Source organism: Larimichthys crocea, chromosome X (genome assembly GCF_000972845.2).
Source record: "Larimichthys crocea isolate SSNF chromosome X, L_crocea_2.0, whole genome shotgun sequence".
NCBI lineage: Eukaryota > Metazoa > Chordata > Actinopteri > Sciaenidae > Larimichthys > Larimichthys crocea.
This window is the reverse complement of record NC_040020.1, coordinates 2,624,944-2,645,584: the sequence shown is the minus strand read 5'-3', so window position 1 is coordinate 2,645,584 and position 20,641 is coordinate 2,624,944. Positions and strand designations below refer to the sequence as shown.

The window sequence follows — 20,641 nt, the reverse complement described above, 5'->3', positions numbered from 1 at the left end:
ATTGTTAGCTAATGTTTTCTTGACTTTGATCCCTGTTCTTAGCAACAGGAACCAAAGACAGCAATGATGTTTGGGAGCAATTATTAATGATTATGAAAGAAAATAAAAGAAAATCTTGAAATAGAGACTTCTTTAGATGATTTTCAAATTATTGTGCTAGTTTTTCGGGAGGTATTAGCAGCAAGTAAAACAATAGGAGGCAAAAAGAAGTGCGTGCTTCTTTTGGGTGTTGCCTGTTACCTGCCTTAGCCACTTAGTCACCTGATTTGTAACCATAATCCTGCGAAGAGAAAGAGCAACAAAGAACAACATACATTTTTTAGGGTCATCCCAAAGAATATATATATATAGCCATTTATATTTTTTTATCATCAAAAGTAAAACGATGACACACAAGAGCTGCATTTCACTTGAAGAACCTGCAAATCATAAATATTAAACTTAGGTCTGAAAATAAACCGGACCTAACATTTCTTCCCTTACTGTATCAGCTCTACCACTCACCTGTGCTGTACAAGTATGTGAAGGGCACATTATGCATTGATACTTATATCACACATCGAACATTGAGACACTAAAACTATAGGAGGCAAAAAGAAGTGCGTGCTTCTTTTGGGTGTTGCCTGTTACCTGCCTTAGCCACTTAGTCACCTGATTTGTAACCATAAGACCAGGTATATCCAAGTGTGGCATCTACGTCCAGATGTACTAATGTGTATGGGTGGAGAATAAACAGGTAAACCTCTGCAACAGTGACAATATAAAATGTTTTATGACCATGCTATAATTAATATATAGATTTGAATTAAAGACGATTGGATTATAGTACATTATAACGATATGAGCTCTTAAATGAATGCTACATATCAAACAGTCCAGCTGTGGTTTCCATCTCAGAGAATTAGTCACACCTTGAAAATGTGGAGAAGATTTCCTAATATTTGCAATTTCCTAACAATGCTGCATGCTGATGTGATGACATCCGCTCCTGTAAGTGTATATAAGGAGAGCCCAGCACTCAGAGAAACACTCCAACAACCTCCTCGATCATCTACGAGACCATCTGCTGAAGTCGTGAAGACTTGAAAGTAAGAATCTTTTCTTTATGTTTTTTTTTCTGTGGGAGTTTTCTATTATGATTTTGCTGATATTTTGGAAAAGCCGTTCATCTGAGCAAGTCTTATTATTATTCTTTTCAACAGGTGTGATCACTGCAAACATGCTGAAGGTAGTACTTGTGCTGGGATGCCTCCTGAGCCTCACTCTGGCTCATCCTGTAAGTGTAACATTGTCACAGTATCGATCTGCTGTTCTCACTATTATTGTAATAGTATGTTGACAATGTTAAATTTGTAACTTGTGGATTTTCTGCAGATGGAGGAGGCCCACAAACGACTTGCTCGGTCTGACTCTAACTCAGGATCTAACGAGGTGAGTGTTTTCTTCATCCTCAACATTCAACACACCTGAATGATAATCATGGTGAAATTCTATAGAAACTCCTCTGCTGTACATTTGACAATGAGTGTTTCTGATTTTTTTTGCAGGGTGGCTTCGGTGGGTTGTCTGCACAACAGCGATTCCAGTTGTTCCAACTGTTTTACAACCTCCTCACAACTACTACTGCAGCTACAACTACTACAGCGACAACTACTGCTGCACCTACAACCACCACTGCAGCTACTACTACTACTGTTGCAACTACTACTACTACTGCAGCACCATAAAATCTGAAATTTAAAAGATATGACAGCCAGTTTTGAATGACGCTGAATTTTAACATCACGTTTTGTGTCAACCAATTATTTTACGATTGTTTAATTCACGTTTGATTAAATATGTGGACGTAGTATCTGCTAAATAAACACCTACAATGAAAATTGTGTGGCAAATATGTTTTTTTCTGATATGGTAAACATAATGAAGCTGTGTAGAAATATGAGCATCATAGAAATGATTAGATAGCTTCAACACATTCACTGTTTCCTAACATCTCTGAGTCTGTGCCTGTCTTGTGAGGACTGCAGTCAGTATGAGACAGTAGCTTGATGATACAAATATGAGAAATTTTATTTTTATCAATGTATTCAGGCAAAAACAAGGAGTTTGCATTGGAAACATCTCAACAGCAAAATAGTTTGCATCTTATAGGCATGTATTTGTAGTACCCTACTACAAAATAGTTGTAAATGTATTAAAATTACTCTTACATTAAGATTAAGAATAACAAATACAATCCTTGGGGACACTGATCCACTATAACCAGTATATAACCAGCTCTCAGGCTCTCCAGTCCAGTCTGCAGTTGCAGCTTCTTCACAGCTTCACCTTTGTCATGTGACTTTTGTCACATACAATACAAGGTGACTGCTGTAGTTACTGAGATCATCATAATTTGATATATTCCCAGTTTGATTTAGTTAATTCAGACTAAAATTGTGCCCAGTTGTGTTTTGAAATGGCTTTTTTTCTCGATTTAAAGGAACTGCCAATTATGAGTTCAAACAAATAAGTTCAGATTATCAACACATAGACCCATGATTAAATTTTATGTTTTAATTACATGGCAGGGCAAAAACAACAACAACAACAAAAACAAGTAAATCTTTGCAATTCATTCATTCATTCAATAGGTGAGCAAACGGTTACTACTCCATAGTAGTCGTCTGATATTTGATAATTCAATTTCTACATAATCAGAAAGAATCACTTTCATTGGTACATGTGTATGTGTAATTCAACTTTGGTTTTACTTTGCCATAAATACAGCTCAATGTAAGGACAACACGCTTGATAGGTAAACATAAACATTAAACTGTTATGTACAGATAAAATAAGCCAACAGTGCAATGTGTGAGTGCAAAGGCTGCTAAAAAAATATAATTTATCTAGCAGGTTGCTTTATATACATGATGTGTGTGTGATATGACAGTATATGAACAGCATTTGTAGGTTGGGTGTGATGATGTTTACACGTTTAAAGAACAAGAAAAAATTAAATAGTGAGATTAAATAGTTTACAGGTACAGTGGATGTTTGAGTGTTCCTCAGGCTGGGTGTCTGGGATATGGTGATCTGTAGCACCTCCTAGAGGCGAGAAGCTGGAACAGGTTGTGTCTGGGGTGTGATGGATACACAGTGATGTTTCCTGTCTGTTTCCTAACTGCACATGTCAAAGTCCTGAACTGTGGGTAGGTTGGCACCAATGACCTTCTCTGCAGTCCCGACTGTCCCTTGTAGTCTTTTCCTGTCCTGTTTGGTGGCAGATCCAAACTAGACAGTGATGGATGCACAGGCGACTGTAATGATGGTCTACATCCTCTGCTGGGCCTTTTTGATGATGGTGTCTGTGTTGGACTCCCACTTCAGGTCCTGAGAAATTGTTGATCTTGGAAATCTGAATGTTTTCACAGCATCAGATACAGTGTTCCTGATTATGGTGATAGGATGCAGTGTTGGTGGACTTCACTGTCATCTTCATGATTGTGAGCGTGTTCAGCTCCGGGTTTTTCTGATCTCACCAGAGGACCAGCTATTCGACCTCCCATATGCAGAATCGACAGAGACTGACAGACACACAAACACACAGAGGCAAAAACCTTCATCATAACAACTGGTTAGTTTTTTCACTAACTAAGGTCAATTCTCATTAGGTTTGAATAAATCCTTAATTCACAGGGTCTGTATTAAAAATATTCTGGATCTTCATGTTGTCGCCACTTCTGATGCTCTCCCTCTCGCTCCTCTCTCACATGAGCCTCTTCTTTCTCTGCCATGTAAAAAAAAACAGGCAATAAACAGTGGTAAACACAGTAAATGCAGTAATATTACCAAATTCCTATATATTACATGTTATATTACTTTGTCACTGTTAAAAGTAATATAATACAACAGCGTTGGGTGTTTCATAAGTAACAAATTATTTGTTTACTTGCATTAAGTGTGGAACAAGTGGAAGTAAGGACCTACCAACATGCAGTAATGATTCTAATTACAGGTAGAAAACAAATAAATCTGGAATTAGCCTGTTTGGTGCTTTTTCCTACTTTTACTTACTGTGTTATGTTTTGATTTCTGTTATGTATTTTAGTGTCTATTTATTTTAATGTCTCGTCAAAAAAAAATTTAAGCTTAAAGCATGTCTGGGACCCCCATAGGGTCAAGCGATCATAGTGCTTTTGTTCCACTGTTGGCAGCAACAGGTCCCCAGCACATGCATGTTCGCCATTTACCAGAAGCGCCACTCCATCCTGTTTCTATGCTCTCTGCATGTCCTTTGTCTCTGTCTGTCTGTTCTAAGATATTCAACTTTCTAAACAGCTTTAAAAATAATAATAATAATAATAAAAATAATAATGTTGACATACATACATACAGTATGGAGACAAACAAACATATTTGCTTCATTATTTTTGCATGTATTAAGTTTATTTAGCAGATAATACAGTGGTTTTGATCCACATGTTTAACTGAGCATGAACAAGAAAAGAAAACATCACTATATTGGAAAAGGAAAAGTTATGAAAAGAAAAACAGTATGAAAAACTGACACAAAACAAGGCTGATGGTAAAAATCTATGTCATTCATTCCTGTTTTTCATTCACTGGATTTATGGTGCTGCAGTTGTAGTAGTAGTAGGTGCAGCAGTTGTCGTTGGAGCTGCAGTAGTTGTAGTAGTCTGGAGGAGCAACGTCAACAGCTGCAAGAAGAACTGTAGATTTGGGGACACTGCGTTGGAGGTGGTGCGCTTCAAGAAAATCAGAAACGCTCATTGTCAAATACAGCAGAACAGTTTCTAAAGAACTTTACAATAATTATCATCCAGGTGTCGAATGTTGAGGATCAAGAAAACACTCACCTCATTAGAGCCTGAGTCAGAGCTTGACCGAGCAAGTCATTTGTGGGCCTCCTCCATCTGTAGAAAATTCACAAGTGAGACGCTTGATATTGTCTACATTGTACTATTACAATAATAGTAATGATATCAACATAAATTGATACTGTGAGAATGATACACTTACAGGCTGAGCCAGAGCGAGGCTCAGGAGGAATCCAAGCACAAATACTACCTTCAGCATGTTTGCAGTGATCACACCTGTTAATAGAAAAATAATACTCGTTCACATGAACAGTTTTTCCAGAGTATCAGCAAAATTCCCATTTTACCAACCTCACACAGAAAATACAGAAAGAAAAGACTGATATAACTACCTTCAAGTCTTCACAACTTCAGCAGACGATCTTGCAGATGGTCGAGGAGATTGTTGTAGTGTTGCTCTTAGTGCTGAGCTTTCCTTATATACAGGTACAGGAGCAGATTTAATCTCATCAGCATACAGCATTGTTGGGCCATTTTAATCATAAGCAAATCTTCCACCTCCACATTTTACGATGAGGCAATAGGTAGGTCAGGTAATGATCTGACACACACCTGGGCAATATGAGAGGTACAATATATTAAAATTTAGAAATCATGCATTCAGTAACTAGTATTATTTGTAATAATATGACAGTGATAAAGTTACATTCACTAGTAGTAGTGTAAGTTACAACCAGCTTGTGACATATGGTGAACAGAATGTCCATTTCACCATGATTTACTCTGTGTCTTTCAGACAGACCGAGGGGAGAGTGCTGGGCACAAGAAAAAGAAGACCCCCTGGTGTGTTTTTCATCCAATCTGCAACTTTTATGGATTCATCGATACAGATGAGAAAGGACATAAACGGGGTGGGGGACTATGCTCTGATTGCTCATCAGAGTTTTAAAACAATTGCACAGGCTGTGTGGTATCCATAACCAAAGTGTTTCAAGCATTATTTGTTGAGGCTGTAGCAAATAAGCTGTCACCACTCAGCTCGCAGTGTCTAGACGTGTCCATAATTAAAAAGTATTAGGGATATGCCTGTAACATTTGACAGAAACCACATGCACTCTATGTCATTACAGCTTTCCTGTAAACATTTGAAGCGCTAAAATTAGTATAACTTGCTTGAAATCGATATAATAACCTTTCACCTTTACTAATTAGTTTATTTTTCACAGCCTTTTTTGCAGCAATGACAGCTTTTACTAGTAACAGCACTAATTTTCAGTGCTGCACACCATAAATGATTGCATCAGACCCAATTGGAGCTTAAATGGTTTCTTTGGCCTTTGTGAGGATGTAACAAACAATACTCATCAACCAAAAGTATCAACCAAAAAAAATGGGAAATGAGAAATTAAAGCTCTTTGATACACTCCCTACCTGATCCACTCTCTAAATCCCCAAATTTGTTACAGCCCCACCAAATCCCAAAATGTAAGACAGTGAGCTGACAGAAATGCAATAACCGACTCTGACTGTAGCTGAATGCTACAGAAGATGACTCAGATATCAGCTGTTCGTTTGATCGTCTGTGCCAGATACCGGTGCAGACAGCACAACTTTGGAAACTCTGCTGGGCAGATATCATACACTGAATGTATTTACAATAAAACGCCATGTTTTACAAGAGCTTTGGTCATTTTCATTCTTTGTTTTGGGTTCCTGACAGCGTTAAACTAAAAATGAGTTAGATCCATTGTGCTGAATAAATGGATGTCATGCAGGTGTGGAGAGGACAGTTTAAAAGGTGCTAAATAAAGACTGAAATGAATGCATAAGAAGTCACTAAAACATAACTGAAATGAGGCACAACTGAGAATTTTAGACAAATCCAATCGACTACAATACATATTCTGATATGAATGAATAATATATTGCACCTGTCATACTGGAAGATCATTACCTGACCTACCTATTGCCTCATCGTAAAATGTGGAGGTGGAATATTTGCTTATGATTAAAATGGCCCAACAATGCTGTATGCTGATGAGATTAAATCTGCTCCTGTAACTGTATATAAGGAAGGCTCAGCACTAAGAGCAACACTACAACAATCCCCTCGACCATCTGCGAGATCTTCTGCTGAAGTTGTGAAGCCTTGAAGGTAGTTATATCAATCTTTTCTTTCTGTAATTTTTGTGCAAGGTTGGTGAAATGGTGATTTTGCTGATATTTTGGAAAAACTGTTCATGTGAACGAGTCTTTATTATTTTTCTATTAACAGGTGATCACTGCAAACATGCTGAAGGTAGTATTTGTGCTTGGATTCCTCCTGAGCCTCGCTCTGGCTCAGCCTGTAAGTGTAACATTCTCACAGTATCAGTTTATGTTGATATCATTACTATTATTGTAATAGTACAATGTAGACAATATCAAGCGTCTCACTTGTGGATTTTCCACAGATGGAGGAGGCCCACAAACGACTTGCTCGGTCAAGCTCTGAATCAGGCTCTAATGAGGTGAGTGTTTTCTTGATCCTCAACATTCGACACCTGGATGATAATTATTGTAAAGTTCTTTAGAAACTGTTCTGCTGTATTTGACAATGAGCGTTTCTGATTTTCTTGAAGCGCACCACCTCCAACGCAGTGTCCCCAAATCTACAGTTCTTCTTGCAGCTGTTGACGTTGCTCCTCCAGACTACTACAACTACTGCAGCTCCAACGACAACTGCTGCACCTACTACTACTACTGTTGCAACTACTACTACAACTGCAGCACCATAAATCCAGTGAATGAAAAACAGGAATGAATGACATAGATTTTTACCATCAGCCTCTGTCATGACAAATGTTTCTTTCTCTTTTTCTTTCTTTCTTTGAATTTCAGTGATGCTTTCTTCACCAGATTGTTTTCACTCTTATCAGTCACAACCACTGTTTATCTGCTAAATAAACTTCATAACTGCAAAGCATAAGGAAAATATGTTTGTTTTTGTAATTCTTATGTATGGTCATTATTATAAGCTATAAGTGATATATAAAGCTGTGTAGAAAGGTGAACATGGATGGATGGATATCTCAGTTTCAGTTTTATTAGTTAAATATAGGTTAACACAGGGTCAACAGTGCAATAAAATATGTATAAGTGTACTAGTGTATACATTTTAAGGGTTGTGTGTACAAATGTGTACAAGTACTGGGGAGCTATCACTGTATGAATATCCATGAACCTAACACATAATTAGGATATACTGCACTATTTAAATATATGAAAACTGAGTATTATTATAAGAGTGCTGTACAGCTTCCACCACTCTCTGTAGTGATTTGCAGCTGTGGGCAGAACAGCTCCCATACCCAGTTAGTGCAACCGTAGAAGCCAGTGAGGATGCTGGAGTTGATGCCAAAGCTCCGCAGTATCCTCAGAAAATAGAGCTGCTGGCGAGCCTTTTTGACCACAGTGTCCGCATGTGCTGTCCAGGAACTTAAAATCTGTTGACCCTTTCCACCACATCATCCCCAATGTGGATGGGGTGTCCACCGCCCAGCTGTCTCCTGATGTCCACAATCACATCTTAGGTTTTTGTTTTGTTACTGTCTTATAGCGTAAGATACATAGCAAGTTGCTTGCAGGTAAAGGTGGATTGAGCCTGATGTTTTGCACTTGGCAGGTTGGGCCTATAGGTTAATTAGGCTGGTTCTGCATCCTGTCTCTCTCTTTCCATGTGACCTTCGACCATTTTGGTTTGGTTTTCCTCTTTACATACTGTATTCAATACAGCCACCACAACTGATTTACACACTACAGATTAATTTATTATGTTGCTTTTGTTTTAGTCACAAAGTCTTGCATGAACAGACAAGAAGATTTTAGAATTATCCCTCCAAATACAGGATTTCATCACATTTCACGCCTTATACAGCCGACTGGATGACTTGTGGCAGTTTTTCTCTACATACATAAACTTCAGGTTGCAACTTTAGGTAGTATAGTTTTCATTTATTACATTTGCCTTATTTGTATGGGAAAATAGTGATTTTTTTTTTTTACAGTGTTAAATGTTACAGGTGCCTGTATCATTTGTCTTCTTTGTTTTGTTCCTTTTTTAAAAGTTGAGGTTTTTAAAGGTTTTCTCTGTGTGTCTCTGATCATTACCTTCCTATTTCCCCATTTTTAGATGCGGAGGTGGAGAATTTTCTTACAATAACAATTGCCCAACAATGCTGCATGCTAATGAGATAATGAGACATCTGCTCCCATAACTGCATAAAAGGAAAGCTTTACAAACATTACACACAGAACCTCCTTGAACCTTTGTGAGATCGTCTGCTAAAATTGTGAAGACTTAAAGGTAATTATATGAATCTTTTCTTTCTGTATTTTCTGTGTGAGGCTGCTCAAATGTTTTTTTTTTTGCTGATATTTTGGAAAAGTCTTTATTATTTTCTTTTAAAGAGGTGTGATCACTGTAACCATGCTGAAGGTTGTACTTGTGCTTGGATGCCTCCTGAGCCTCGCTCTGACTCATCCTGTAAGTGTAACATTCCCACGGTATCAGTATTCTTATATGTTGAAATCAATACTATTATCGTAGTTTAATGTAAGCAATATCAAAAATACAAATTGTGGATTTTCCACAGATGGAGGAGGCACACAAACGACTTGCTCGGTCAGACTCTAGCTCTGAATCCAATGAGGTAAGTGTTTTCTTAATTCAGCACACCTGAGAGATAATGACTGTAACATTCTTTAGATACTCCTCTGTTGTACATTTGACAGTGAGTGTTTCTGATTTTCTTGAAGGGTACCACCTCCACCGCAGAGTCCCAAAATCTACAGTTCTTCTTGCAGTTACTGAATATCATCCTCCAGTCTACCACAACTACTACAGCAACAACAACTACTACTACTACTACTGCAGCTACTACTACTACTGCACCTACTACCACTACTACCATAGCTGCTACTACCCCTGCCCCAGGAAACTAATAAAAAGCAAAATAAAATCTAAAATCGAGGTCAATCAGTGAATGACAGTATTAAATGTTTTAACATCATCTTTGTTTTTGTGTCATTTTATTTTTTACCCAGAATGTTTCACTCTCCACATTTTTACCATCATCATGCCTGTTTAATAAGAAATGTGGATCAAAACTGTATCTGCTAAATAAATATTTTAAATGGAAAATGTAGAACATGTCTGCTTTTTGACCGACAGACAGACAGAGACAAACAGTTTCAACACCTTCACCGTTTCCCAACACCTCTGTCCCTGTGTCTCTCTGACTCTTGTCAATACTGTGGTCAGGATTAGTCACCACATAAATGGTTTCTTCACATTTCAACATCTGGGAAAATGTTTAGTGTTCATATCATTTTTGTGTCCATTTAAAAACAATACATACATGAAAACTGCTACATCTGAGGATGATATGAGTGCATCCCCACAAAGCCATTTTCTCCCAGCTGAAATGAGTGCTGTCATATTTAGAAACATCTAGCTTTAATAATAAACGCCATTATATTGGATTATAGGTTGCCACTAAATTAAAAAAGTAGTAAGTTATTTGTGGGAGTCAAAGCAGACTTTTAATCTGTATTCATTGATTGTAACTTGCTTTACATAAATATGACACAGCTTCACTAATTGCTGAATGTTAGCCAATCATTTATGTTGCCATTAATATTATAGGTTGTCCATTAAAAATCAACAAACCATGTGTTGATTATTATTAAGTAGTAAAAACATTAGATTTAGTTTCTCCTTCATGCTGGAATGGGAGGGTGAGGCGAGGTGGTTGCAATCAGCTATTGCGTGTTTGCAGAAAGTCTTTGAGGCAGATACTACTGTAAAAATTGTAACGCTACATTGTATTAATATGCAACAGAATATGATAAAGGTGTCTCCACCAAGGACACACTAAAGTGTGAGCCATCTTTGTAGCATTCAGCTCGACTGAGTGTATCTCAAATCTTTAATTTGCCATGGCTGTTACTGTAATATTGACATTTCTGTTTTAATTTTATACTCATTAATCACATTAAACCAAACAAAAATTAAGTTAAGCGTATCAGGTCCTGCTTAGTGACCCATAAGGGCCTGAACCCAGGTTGGAGCTGTTCATTTATCTCAAAAAGAGGTAACAACATAATTTTTTGAAGAAGAGAAAACAGATTTTGCCCGTTAAGGTGCAGCCAGTCTCCTTCTGAAATGATAAGGGCTGAATCTAAAAGTTATCTCTAACTGAAGATAATGCAACTGCTGCCTGTTTCAGACCTTAATTGAAGTACAGTCTTATATGTTGAACAATAATGGGTACTTTTAAATTTGTAAATCAGTAAGCCCCAGTACACAGAGAGTGATGTTCCAGCAGGTCAGGTGGAGAAAAGTCATTTAACGCATCAAAACTCCTCCACAGTGCCTGAGACGATGCTCAGGTACTAATACTAGGTTATTAATCAGAAAATTCACAACAATCCCTCAAAATCATCAGTGTCACATGTAGAAACATCACTGAAACACACACACTCACCTCTCATCACTTCACCAATTTGACAACACAACACTTGCTAAGCTGTTTAAAATTTTATTCAGAGATTATGATAGTGACAAAGGAGATACTGGATCCAGTCTGGTCTCAATCTGGGAGGTCCAAAATCCTGTGCTGGAAGGTGGGATAGATGCACTGGAACCCACAATGCCATACCATTCAGCATAAAATCTGGATGCAGTTTAACAGGGAGATGTTACCTACCCACAACGTATATTTCTGTCCCTCCTAAAGAGGAAGAAGCCTTTAACTAATAACTCAACAGATGGATCTAAAAGAGTTTTAGATATAGCCAATATATAAATTGGAATTAGCAAGCACAGGATTATTCAAGTCATGGATCGTGTTCCATGAACATCTGTAGCATAACTACCAATGTTTACATGTACAGTAACCAATCCTTTGTTTGGGAGTAGTATAGTTACAATAGTAATTTTGAGAGCAGAGTTATAGGTAGTAGACAAAAAGTATTACTATTACTACTTCCCGTCTCCCCTAAGAGTTGTAGTTGCCACAGTAGTAGTAGTAGGTGCAGTAGTAGTAGTAATAGGTGCAGTAGTGGAAGTGATAGGTGCAGGAGTAGTAATAGGTGCAGTAGTGGAAGTGATAGGTGCAGTAGTGGAAGTGATAGGTGCAGTAGTGGAAGTGATAGGTGCAGTAGTAGTTGTGGTAGTTCGGCAGAAGAAGTCAAAAAAGAACTTCAGCCATAGTTGCCGTTGCAGAGACAGTCGAGGCCGGATGTGGGAACCCTTGAAGAAAATCAGAAACATTCGTCATCAAATATACAACAGAGGAGTTTCTGAATAATTTTCCAATAACTATCATTCAGGGGTACTGAATGTTGAATTGAAAGGATAGGGAAAGCACTCACCTCATAGTAGCGTGACCAAGAATGTCGATTGCGGCCCACCTGTAGAAAATCGACAAGTTTATATTGACATCATATTAGTACAATAATAGTAATGATATCAACATATAAGAACACTTACAGGATGAGCCAGAGTGAGGCTCAGGAGGCATCCAAGCACAAGTACTACCTTCAGCATGGTTACAGTGATCACACCTGTTGAAAGGAAAAATAATAAAGACTCATTTACACGAACAGTTTTTCCAAAATATCAGAAAAATCCCCATTTCACCGACCTCACACAGAAAATACAGAAAGAAAAGATTGATATAACTACCTTCAAGTCTTCACAACTTCAGCAGACGATCTCACAGATGGTTTGAGGAAGTTGTTGCAGTGTTGCTCCGAATGTTGAGTTTTTCCTTTATACAGTTACAGGACCGGATGTCATCTCATCAGCATTGTTGGGAAATTCCAATTATTAGGAAATCTTCCACCTCCGCATTTAAAGTGAGGAAATAGGAAGGCCAGGTAATGATCAGAGACACATGTGGAAAGTATGATAGGTACAATATATAATAATTCCTAACAAAATAGTGAATAACAGCCAACTGGACTGAATGAATCTGAATCTGAAACTGAATCTCATAGCGGTAAAGAAAAAGTGATGTTTACTGGACATAACTCATCTGACAGGGACACACTTTGAATGATCAACTGAAAAGATGACATTCAAGTCAGACCAAGGTCAGCATACTGTTTCACATTTTCAGATTTTGTGGAGGCATCAAAGTTTTCTAGGTTCTAGTCTAGTTTTCTAAGGCACTTGCAAACATACTGCACATCTTACTGATTTATCCACATTTCTCTAGAACACAAGTTGCAAGAGTTTTGTGCATGAAAGCGTCGTTCATTGAGCGTGCTTAGGTTTTGGTGAACTTAACATGAATCCACTTGCAGCTAATAAAACAATGACATGAATGGAAGTGAGTACACAGGGGAAACAATGCCAGACAGCATTTCACTTTAATTTCCGAGCGGAGCTATGGAAAGAGGAAAATAAGACAAAGACGGCTCATTGAGTGAATGACGATCAGGAAGAAGACGTTAAAATGAATGTAGCCAACATCTGCAAAGTTCCTTCAACCAAATCACAGTATTTTGTAAAGCAGCTTTAAAAATAAAATCAGAAAAGAATAAATTAGTTTGCATTTAATCTCCATGCTGGAGGGAGCGGCACTTAAATGTGCTCTCTCTATTAATGAATAATGATTTAATCATTAGTTACTCTTTTTCATAAGTAAAGTGATACATCATATTAAGACTTAGAAGTCATTTTACTAAGTAAAAACTGCTTGTTATAATCACGTAATAATTATTAAGTCCTTCCTTGGTTTCGTATACCATATTGTACTGTAGTCTAACCCTGAAACCAATATTCTGAAATATCATCGAACAAATATCTGTTATTCTTTGTGGCTTTTGCAAAATATTTATTTATTTAAATTTAGTCTTGATACAGTCTACAGGATGTGCCTGAAACATTAGAAGGAAACCACATTAGAACAATTTCATGACAGCTTTTGTATTAACGTTCTCAGCACTAAATCATTTGAAAAACTATATAGTAATCTTTTTCAGATGTGGATTTGTTTTGCTTTATCACAGCCTTTTTTTGCAGAATGCCACCAATTAAATTTCAGTGATTTCCAGTAGCTGTAACAACACTAAAATGCTAACAACACTTATGTATCAGAATACAACAGTAACTTCTGTCAAATGGTGAGAAATGACCCCAAACCTAAATACAACTCAAAGTACAGTCGACTTTAGTTTGGGCTGGCCCCTGGCCCCGGGCCCTTATGCGGCCCTGAGCCTGATATACTTAACCTGGTAAAACAATACTTGTTTGGTACAGTATGAATGAATTCATCAATATGAACAAAACAGAAATAGAAATGAAAATAACAATAAAAAGGAAAGAAGAAAATTAAAGCTCTTTGTTGCAATCAAAAATATGTATTGTCATCGCTCAACAAATCCCAAAACGTAAGACAGTGAGCTGACAGAAATATAATAACTTCCTCTGACTTCAGAGCTGAATGTTACAAAGATGACTCAGGCGAAGTCATCTTGTGCAGACACCACAACTCGGTGCAAAATGAGCAATACATTGTGCTTAGCAGAAGCAAATTTCAAAATACAAAGGCAAAAAGAAAATCAGTTAATCATTTAATATCTGACACATTCTTCCAGAAGCATGCGCAAACACCATAAAGCATGAATCATGTCCAGTGAATAGCACTTAACTGTTTCCTAACAGTCGTGAGGTTAATTCTGAATCTTGCATGGACGGTGGACAACCAGTTTTCAGGATTATCCCTTTCAAATACATCATTTCATCACATTTCACGCCTTAGGGACAAACAGAAAATCAAAACACCTTTGACAGCTGACTGGATGTCTTGGGGCAGATTTTTCTCTTTTAAAAGTGCACATGGGCAAAAAAAAGTACCTCCGACTAAAATGTACTTTTTCTCATCTCTGAAGATTATTCAGATTTCACACATGCTGCCTCCAGCTCCGAATTAACAGCTTAGTTTTTTGTCCTTTCTGTTTCTGTTCTACGAGGTATTTATGTTTTCCAACAGTGAAACTGATGATTCTTGTTTTGTGCCTCAAGTTATGCCTTTTCTTATACAATGTCAGCTGTGACCTATCATGTTAAAGGTTCTGAATTAAATACATGTATATGCTTATGTGTGTTTTAGAGTGCTTTCAGTTTGAATAAAAAATATTTATGCATGGAAAACTGGATTGCTTTACTGTTTTATCACTGATTATTTGCACATTTTTATCAATTCCTGCATCCAGTTTCTGCTTTTTGGGTCCCTGGCAGCTTTATACTGTTTTACTTTGAAAAAATGAGAATGATAATTTCAGACAAACCAAGTTGACTGTGAAAATTATTCATTGTACCTATCATACTGTCCAGGTGTGTCACGGATCATTGCCTGACCCACCTATTTCCTCACCTTAAAATGTGGTGGTGCAAGATTTCCTAATAATTGCAGTTCACCAACAATGTGGATGAGATGACATCCGGTCCTGTAACTGTATATAAGGGAAGCTCAGCACTGAAAGCAACACTACAACAACCTCTTTGACCATCTGTGAGACCGTCTGCTGAAGTTGTGAAGACTTGAAAGTAGTTATATGAATCCTTTGTTTCTGTATTTTCTGTGTGAGGTTGGTGAATTGGAAAAACTGTTTATGTGAACGAGTCTTTATTATTTTCTTTTTCAACAGGTGTGATCACTGCAAACATGCTGAAGGTAGCATTAGTGCTTGGATGCCTCCTGAGCCTCGCTCTGGCTCTGCCTGTAAGTGTAACATTCTCACAGTATCAGTGTTTTTATATGTTGATGGTAATAGTATAATGTAGACTTTATTAAACGTGTAACTTGATTTTCTGCAGGTGAAGGAAGCACACAAACGACTTGCTCGTTCGGACTCCAGTGAGGTGAGTGCTTTCCCTAAAAATCAACACACCTGCATGATCATTTGAATCGCTTTAGAAACTCCTCTGTATATTTGACGATGAGTGTATCTGATTTTCTTGAAGGAAACCACCAGAACCGCTACAACAGCAGCAACATCATCATCAGCATTATCTGCATTGGCGGCAGCAGCAGCTGCAGCAGCAGCGGGTGGAAACCTGAACCAAGCGCAGTTGATCCAGTTGCTTTTTGGCTTCCTAGCATTAGGATAGACTAACGCAATTTGACCAGAGATTAATCAGCGAATGACAACCAGAGATTGTTAATCAGATATCAGATTTGTTTCGTGTTGGTTTGTCCTGACAGCTGTTTTTCTCTTTTTAAATTCTGATTTGAAATTGAACATGTGGAAACACTACTCTCTGTAGTATCTGCTCAATAAACTTCCTGAATGAAAAACATGGACCGAATAAGCCTTTTTTGTCTAATCTGTGTCTATGGGAAACATTAATATAAGATGCACAAACATAGATGAACATACTGTACTCTCATATCTTTTCTTATTATATGGAGCACATATTTTATTGATAACTAAGATACTGAGTTGGAAATAAGTTGGTTCAATGTACAACAAAAGAAATACTTTACCATGTTGCTGTGGCCTAGCTTGCTATATTTCTGAGGGGGTAAGCTCCAGTCTTCATCATTTAATGAAAATTAAGACAGCAAACCTGAACACTAACACATTGCACGTGAAAGCAGCCTCTTCAGTTACAGTCCACCACGCTGAAATAACGCATTAAAACTGGAAGGAGAAAGAGAGAGAGAGAGAAAATGTGACAGACATGGACAAATGAATCAACATCAAATCTCTTCTCCCCCTCTGGTTTACTCTGCTGTTGCTCCTCCAGACCAAATCAGGAGCTTAATCAGCAGCATGCGACTCACCTGGACCTGGTGTGCTCCCTGCATAAAGCCAGAGCAGCAGCCAGTCCTGGGTGGACCTCTTTACCGTACACACCTTTTGCGTTGTGGCTTTTCTTTGTTTTTGCAGCACAACAGAACATCTTTTCTCCCCACATTACTGACTGCATAGATCATTTTGTTGTAAATAAATTATATTATTTAGTTCACTCGTGTCTCTCCTGTTTCTATTTTTCTTTCTTTCTTTCTTTTCTTTTCTTTTCTTTTCTTTTTGTTTATGGCAGTCAAGAAAAATCATTTTTTGTTTGTTTTTGATTATTTTGTTATAAATAATTTACATTATCTAGTTTACTTCTATCTAGTCTGTCTTGTGTTTCTTCTGCAGTCAAGAGCCAGGCTGCAACAATGTGGCTACATGTACAAACTGTAACATTATATAAAAATTCAGTTCATGAAGATATTTTTTTTGGCCTTTTCAAGCTTACTGTATACAGACATCTGAGGAGTGACAGGAATGAGGAATGAGGGGAGAGAGAGATGGGGAATGTCATGCAGCAAACGGCCACAGGCCGGATTCAAACCCTGGGCTCCTGCGGCAAGGGCTGAGCCTTCATACATGGGGCAGATGCTCTGAGCGAACCCATGATTATAATTATTACAGAAGTTATTTGAGGACACTTCACGCAGAACAGGTCTAGACTCTACTCTTTATGACATTACTTACAGAGACCAAACAATTCACACTTTGAGCAAGCAATTGGTCTTGGCAGATAAACTGAGCCAATGGCACTGTCTGATAAATAAGAGCTAGGAGGAATATCAATTTATCACGATTTAATTTTGAAATTTATAGCACCCACCTCCAGGGGGTTTTAAGCTCAATTAAAGCACACATAAAAATTATCTGCTTGCTTTATAAGTATTTGTTTGTGCACGATTTATTTAATCAGCCAGCAACTGGGAACCACCCTTTCGTCTGAAATACAGGGTATTTAAAGATATCTTAGTTGTCTGGATGATTTATTAATTGGTTCATGCAACCAGAAGAGCAAACAAACATAATGGTTTTATTTGCTTGGCTTGGCAGCACATGGGTTTCACATTAATGTTTGGACATTTGTTGGTTTGTCTGTTTTGAAATGACATTGTTGCATTGCGAAACATATGATCCTATGTCATCTGTGATTGGCTGAATTAGGCAAAAGAGTGATTGGGTTTTCTGGTTCAAGACTGGCAGGACATGGAGTAACTGGCACAGGAAGGCCGCAGGCTCACAAACTAATCAAGCCTAATTGTTAGTTAAGCCCAGCAAGCCCAGTGATCTGAGTGTTGCAAGCGCACCAAGCTTTTCTGGAAGCTGGCGCAAACCTTTCGAAAACACTTACCTCTGGAAGAAGGTTGTCGTCCATAAGGACCAAAACCTGATGCCACAAGAATAGTTTCTTTCCATCTGCAGGTGGCCTCTTCAATTTTCTCCCTTTGTATTTGTGCTACATTTGGTCACTAACCTGTTACAAAGACGACTCACACATCAGCTGGTGAGGCCAGATACTGGTGCAGACACCATGAACCTTGGAAAGTCATCAAAGATGATGATGGTGGGTGGTTAGCGTACAGTGTTTAAAAGATTTTGACACTGACATGGATATTAATCTAAATCAATTTCAAAATACAAATTATATCTAGAGTAAGAGTAAACACCACTTAACTGTTCCTTAACAGCCGTGAGGGAAGTTTTAAGTCTTCGAGGACAGTTGACGACCAGTTTTTAGGATTATCTCTTCAAATACATCATTTCTTCACATTTCACGCCTTAGGGACAAACAGAAAAGCAAAAGACCTTTGACAGCTGATTGAATGACTTGGGGCAGATTTGTCGCTTCTTCTTTTTCTCATCTCTGGAGACTATTCATATTCCAGAAGTGCCACCTCCGGGTGTGAATTAAGAGCTTAGTTTTCTCTTTGTCTCCAAGAATTTGTCTTTTTTTGTGCTTTATTGCCTCAAGTTATGTCTTCTCGTACCAGTGTCAGCTGTGACCTGTCATCTTAAAGGTTCTGTATTTTCAAAGTTTAAATACGGATGTGTCTTTTTTTTTTTTTTGCTTTCACTTTGGATAAAAGGCATGCAATGTGAATTTATGTGACAGATTTTCTAAATTGACTTTTGGAATCTCTGGAGTCTGTATTAGTAGTAAAACAATAAGACAATAAGTCTGTAAAGAAATTCAGTTTGAAATTGAATTATTATCAGTGATTTTACAATGTAATACATAATTTTTCTATGAAGTATGGACAAAAATCTGTTTTTTAATGTGTATATAAATGGGATTCTAGTTTTATTTATTACTCAGAGAACCCCAGAGACTTAGGATTAAAGACAAATCCAGTTGACTTATTTCTGATATGAAGTAATAAATATATTGTATCAATCATATTTTCCGTGTGTGTCTTTGATCTTTACCTGGTACAACCTATTTCCACACCTTAAAACGTGGAGGAGGTTGAGGATTTGCAGTTTCCCAACAACGATGTATGCTGAAGAGATCACATCCCCTCCTGTAACTGTATATAAGGAGAGCCCAGTACTCAGAGCAACACTACAACAACCTCCTCGACCATCTGTGAGATCAACTTGAAGGTAGTTATATCAATCTTTTCTTTCTGTATTTTCTGTGTGAGGTCGGTGAAATGGTGATTTTGCTGACATTTTCATGTGAACAAGTCTTTATTATTTTCTTTTTCAACAGGTGTGATCACTGCAAACATGCTGAAGGTAGTACTTGTGCTTGGATGCCTCCTGAGCCTCGCTCTGGCTCAGCCTGTAAGTGTAACATTCTCACAGTATCTATGGCAGTGTTCTTATCTGTTCATATGAAAACTATTGTAATAATAGAATTTAGGCAATATCAAAGACGTGACTTGTGGATTTTCTACAGATGGAGCGTAGACGATTTGCTCGGTCTAACTCTGAATCCAACTCTGGCTCCAATGAGGTAGGTCCTTTCTTTATCATCTAGGCATTCAATATTTAACACACCTCCATGTCAATTACTGTACAATATCCTAGGAAATCACCTCCTATAAATATATCTGACAATCAATGTTCTTGATTTTCTGCTACCACCAAGGGTACAACCACAACAACAGCTGCAACAACAACAGCAGCTCCTGGTGCTGCGACAACAGCAGCATCTATAAATTTGCAGTTGCTCCAGTTGCTCCAACTCCTTTTCGGGCAACAATAAACTCCAACTGCCACTCCAACAACCAATCAGTGAATGACAACCAGGAATGGATGAAATCCATCTTTTTCTTTCTCTTTTCAAATTTCGGTGATGTTTTGTTCACCAGATTGTTTTCTCTCTCATCATTCATGCTCTGTAGTACTACTATCTGCTAAATAAACTTCTGAAATGCAAAACGTGGACCAAATGTTTTTTTTTTGTTGTTGTTGTATGATATAGATAGATGCGCGTATGTGTGTGTGCGTTAACCCTGATACATCAGTATTTGCACAGCAGCTGCATTAGAGACTAAATGTGGCGTCAGTTGGGAAATAACACACCTCATAACAACAACAACACAATTACATAACAATGACCTTACAACATCCATTGACGGTTAACACCTCCACATTAGAGTGACATGAAAAATAACAAACCACTAATAATCTGTGTTAAGTACAGTGAACAACTTAAGCCCTAACTATTAATTATACAGTTACAGTTATCACTATAATTATAATGACATATAATTACGTGCATAATTACATGTATTAACATTTATCATCATGAAATATTATCTAAGTTATTATTTTGTCTTACCTATTTATATGTGTATATGTAATTAATGCTGTTATATTGACTACTTTTTATCATGGTAATTGCAAGATTTATTATTATAAATATTATTATTATTTATTTATTATTATTTACTACATTGATATTTCCATTTTGGACAGTTCGTAGTCCAATAGTTATTCAAAGGTCGAATTATCTGGAAGAA

The 20,641-nt window shown here is 37.5% G+C and overlaps 1 protein-coding gene and 1 long non-coding RNA gene across 3 annotated transcripts; one reads left to right on the top strand and one right to left on the bottom strand.

The window, feature by feature from the left end:
• Window positions 1-11,695: 11,695 nt before the first annotated feature.
• Window positions 11,696-16,471, bottom strand: LOC109140517 (nucleoporin NSP1-like). Of its 2 annotated transcripts, none has more exons than XM_027283783.1 (4): window positions 16,361-16,471; window positions 12,355-12,428; window positions 12,237-12,275; window positions 11,696-12,114 (listed from the first exon to the last, which is right to left on the bottom strand). In XM_027283783.1, the coding sequence occupies exons 2-4, from the start codon at window positions 12,409-12,411 to the stop codon at window positions 11,845-11,847; spliced, it is 366 nt and encodes a 121-aa protein (XP_027139584.1). In that variant the 5' UTR covers window positions 12,412-12,428; window positions 16,361-16,471; the 3' UTR covers window positions 11,696-11,844. The 2 variants fall into 2 exon arrangements, with proteins under 2 accessions (XP_027139584.1, XP_027139583.1); XM_027283782.1 differs by lacking the exon at window positions 16,361-16,471 and adding an exon at window positions 12,550-12,658.
• Window positions 16,472-19,154: 2,683 nt separating this feature from the next.
• LOC109140515 (uncharacterized) lies at window positions 19,155-19,988 on the top strand. Its single transcript, XR_002042479.2, has 4 exons — window positions 19,155-19,274; window positions 19,384-19,457; window positions 19,573-19,629; window positions 19,765-19,988. It is a non-coding gene; the product is annotated as an uncharacterized LOC109140515 (long non-coding RNA).
• Window positions 19,989-20,641: the final 653 nt, after the last annotated feature.

Bases quoted from the DNA above. Each gene is read 5' to 3' on its own strand.
- LOC109140517 (XM_027283783.1), bottom strand. From the start codon at position 12,411: ATGCTGAAGGTAGTACTTGTGCTTGGATGCCTCCTGAGCCTCACTCTG. The intron at 12,276-12,354 runs GTAAGTGTTCTT...GATTTTCTACAG, and splicing joins GCCTCACTCTGGCTCATCCT to GTGGGCCGCAATCGACATTC. The intron at 12,115-12,236 runs GTGAGTGCTTTC...ATTTTCTTCAAG, and splicing joins CTTGGTCACGCTACTATGAG to GGTTCCCACATCCGGCCTCG.